This window comes from Carlito syrichta, unplaced genomic scaffold (assembly GCF_000164805.1).
Source record: "Carlito syrichta isolate Samal-C Ts95f unplaced genomic scaffold, Tarsius_syrichta-2.0.1 Scaffold307093, whole genome shotgun sequence".
NCBI lineage: Eukaryota > Metazoa > Chordata > Mammalia > Primates > Tarsiidae > Carlito > Carlito syrichta.
Genome location: NW_007251189.1, coordinates 189,029 through 191,046, shown reverse-complemented (window position 1 = coordinate 191,046; position 2,018 = coordinate 189,029). Strand labels below are relative to the sequence as shown.

Below are 2,018 nucleotides of genomic sequence, written 5' to 3'. Positions count from 1 at the left end.
GGGGGGGGGGCGGGAAGAACCTATGTCTGACTGTGTCCTGGCCGGTTCGAGGTGAGCCGCCAGCTCTTGGCTGCAAGGCCCAGGCCCTTGGCAGGAGTAGAGAGGGAGATAACAAGGAGGTTCCCCGGCCCCTAAGGCGCAGGAGTGGAGGGCAGGGAGTGAAGAAGGCCTGGTGTCTCGGAGCCCCTCTCTCCACGCCCACGAAGAGGGGCGCGCGAGGGGAGGGCCGGTTCAGGGCCCAGCCGGGAGTGCAGGCCGGCGGGGAGCAGAGCCACCCTGGTCACCGCCCCTCCGGGCGCGGGACGGTCGGGTTTCCTGCTGGGGAAGGTGCAAAACCAGCAAAATCTAACAAGGCAAAAAGGGGAGGAGGAAAGAGCGGGCCTGGCGGGGCCTCCGCGGCGTCCCGGGGGCTGGTGCCCGACTCTGGCCTGATCCTCACGCCCCTGCGCCCGTGCCCACCGCTGGCGTTCGGGAAGAGAGCCGGGCCGGCTGGCTGTGCGCGCCCATTAATCTGCCGGGCGGGCGGCGGGCTGGCGGGCTGGGGGCTGTTTGTAACTTTGCTGCCTCGGTCGCCGCGGTCCCCGGGGAGCGGGCTCCGGCGCTCGCTCCCATTGGCCGCCGCCGCGTCAGCTGGTGCGATTTGCTGCTGTCGCTTTTGGCGTTCGGCCATCCAGAAACAAACCAGTTCGATGACTACTAATAGTTATAGCCAGATGTACTAATACACAACAAATCACAGTCCTGCAGAGGGGCGCGCAAATGAGTTCCTATTTTGTGAATCCCACTTTCCCCGGGAGCCTGCCCAGCGGCCAGGACTCCTTCTTGGGCCAGCTGCCCCTCTACCAGGCCGGCTATGACGCGCTGAGGCCCTTCCCGGCCTCGTACGGGGCGTCGAGCCTCCCGGACAAGACGTACACCTCACCTTGTTTCTACCAACAGTCCAACTCGGTCCTGGCCTGCAACCGGGCATCCTACGAGTACGGGGCCTCGTGCTTCTATTCTGATAAGGACCTCAGTGGCGCCTCGCCCTCGGGCAGTGGCAAGCAGAGGGGCCCCGGGGACTACCTGCACTTTTCTCCCGAGCAGCAGTACAAACCCGACAGCAGCAGCGTGCAGGGCAAAGCCCTCCATGACGAAGGCGCCGACCGGAAGTACACGAGCCCTGTTTACCCTTGGATGCAGCGGATGAACTCCTGCGCGGGTAAGGCTTGTCCCTGCAGCCCCCGCCCGCCCCCCCCCCCGGCAGTGGAGGGAGAGGGAGACAGGAAAAGAAGGAAGGAAGGAGGAAACCAAGTAGGAAGAGGAAAGAACAAGTAAAGTTTCTTTGCCTGTAGAAAGAGATTTTAGGAAAAGAAAGAAAGGAGGGAAGAAAAGAACTCCATTCCCAATGGGGCGATCAGGCCAAGGCAGGGCATCCGTGTCCATGTAAGGTGACGCCTGAGAAGAGGGTGGGGGGAATCACTGCCATGCTATGTGAGACCCGTGACTGGGGCACCCTGAAGAGAGAGGCTGGTCCGGGAAAGCCTGCCCATGCTGCGTCCTGGGTACACCCAGCTCGGGTTCTCAAGCCAGAGGGCCTTCTGCACATCCTCACTGATAACCCACCTCCACCTCCCACCTCCCTCTCCATGCTGCCCTTCAGAAACCCACACACAGAGAGTGCCATTTGGCCTCCTCCAGTGTCTCCCCAAAGCCTTGAGAGGGCCCCAGCCTCAGCCCCAGGATTTTTTTCCTGCTCTCTCTTCCCGCCCCCCGCCCCCTTTTCCTCAACTGCTCACTCTCAGCCAACTTCTGCCTTCTGAGCCCCAGACACCTGTCTTGGGGGGACACCCACCACCGGGGGCATCTTGGGCACCAGATCAGACAGCCCAACCCAGTCCTACCTTGCCTGAAACCCCAGGCTTCCCATAGCTCCATCCCTTCACTCCTGGCTTCCAAAGACTCCACAGGGATTCCCCTTTGCCTTGGAGCAGGACAGAGCCTAATGCAGATTTTTGAACTTAGTGTTTTGTGTTGAA

At 62.0% G+C, this 2,018-nt stretch overlaps 2 protein-coding genes and 1 long non-coding RNA gene across 3 annotated transcripts in view; 2 read left to right on the top strand and 1 right to left on the bottom strand.

Moving 5' to 3' along the window:
- Positions 1-2,018, top strand: part of HOXA3 (homeobox A3) — a 45,553-nt gene that overhangs the window by 4,234 nt on the left and 39,301 nt on the right. The gene's annotated exons all lie outside the window — the stretch shown is intronic.
- Positions 1-2,018, bottom strand: part of LOC110596182 — a 12,972-nt gene that overhangs the window by 4,291 nt on the left and 6,663 nt on the right. The window lies entirely within an intron of this gene.
- HOXA6 (homeobox A6) overlaps positions 741-2,018 on the top strand; it is a 2,343-nt gene continuing 1,065 nt past the window's right edge. The window contains exon 1 of the mRNA XM_008063841.2: positions 741-1,201. Coding sequence (XP_008062032.1) covers positions 760-1,201 — 442 coding nt within the window. The 5' untranslated portion in view covers positions 741-759. The remainder of the gene's footprint in view (positions 1,202-2,018) is intronic.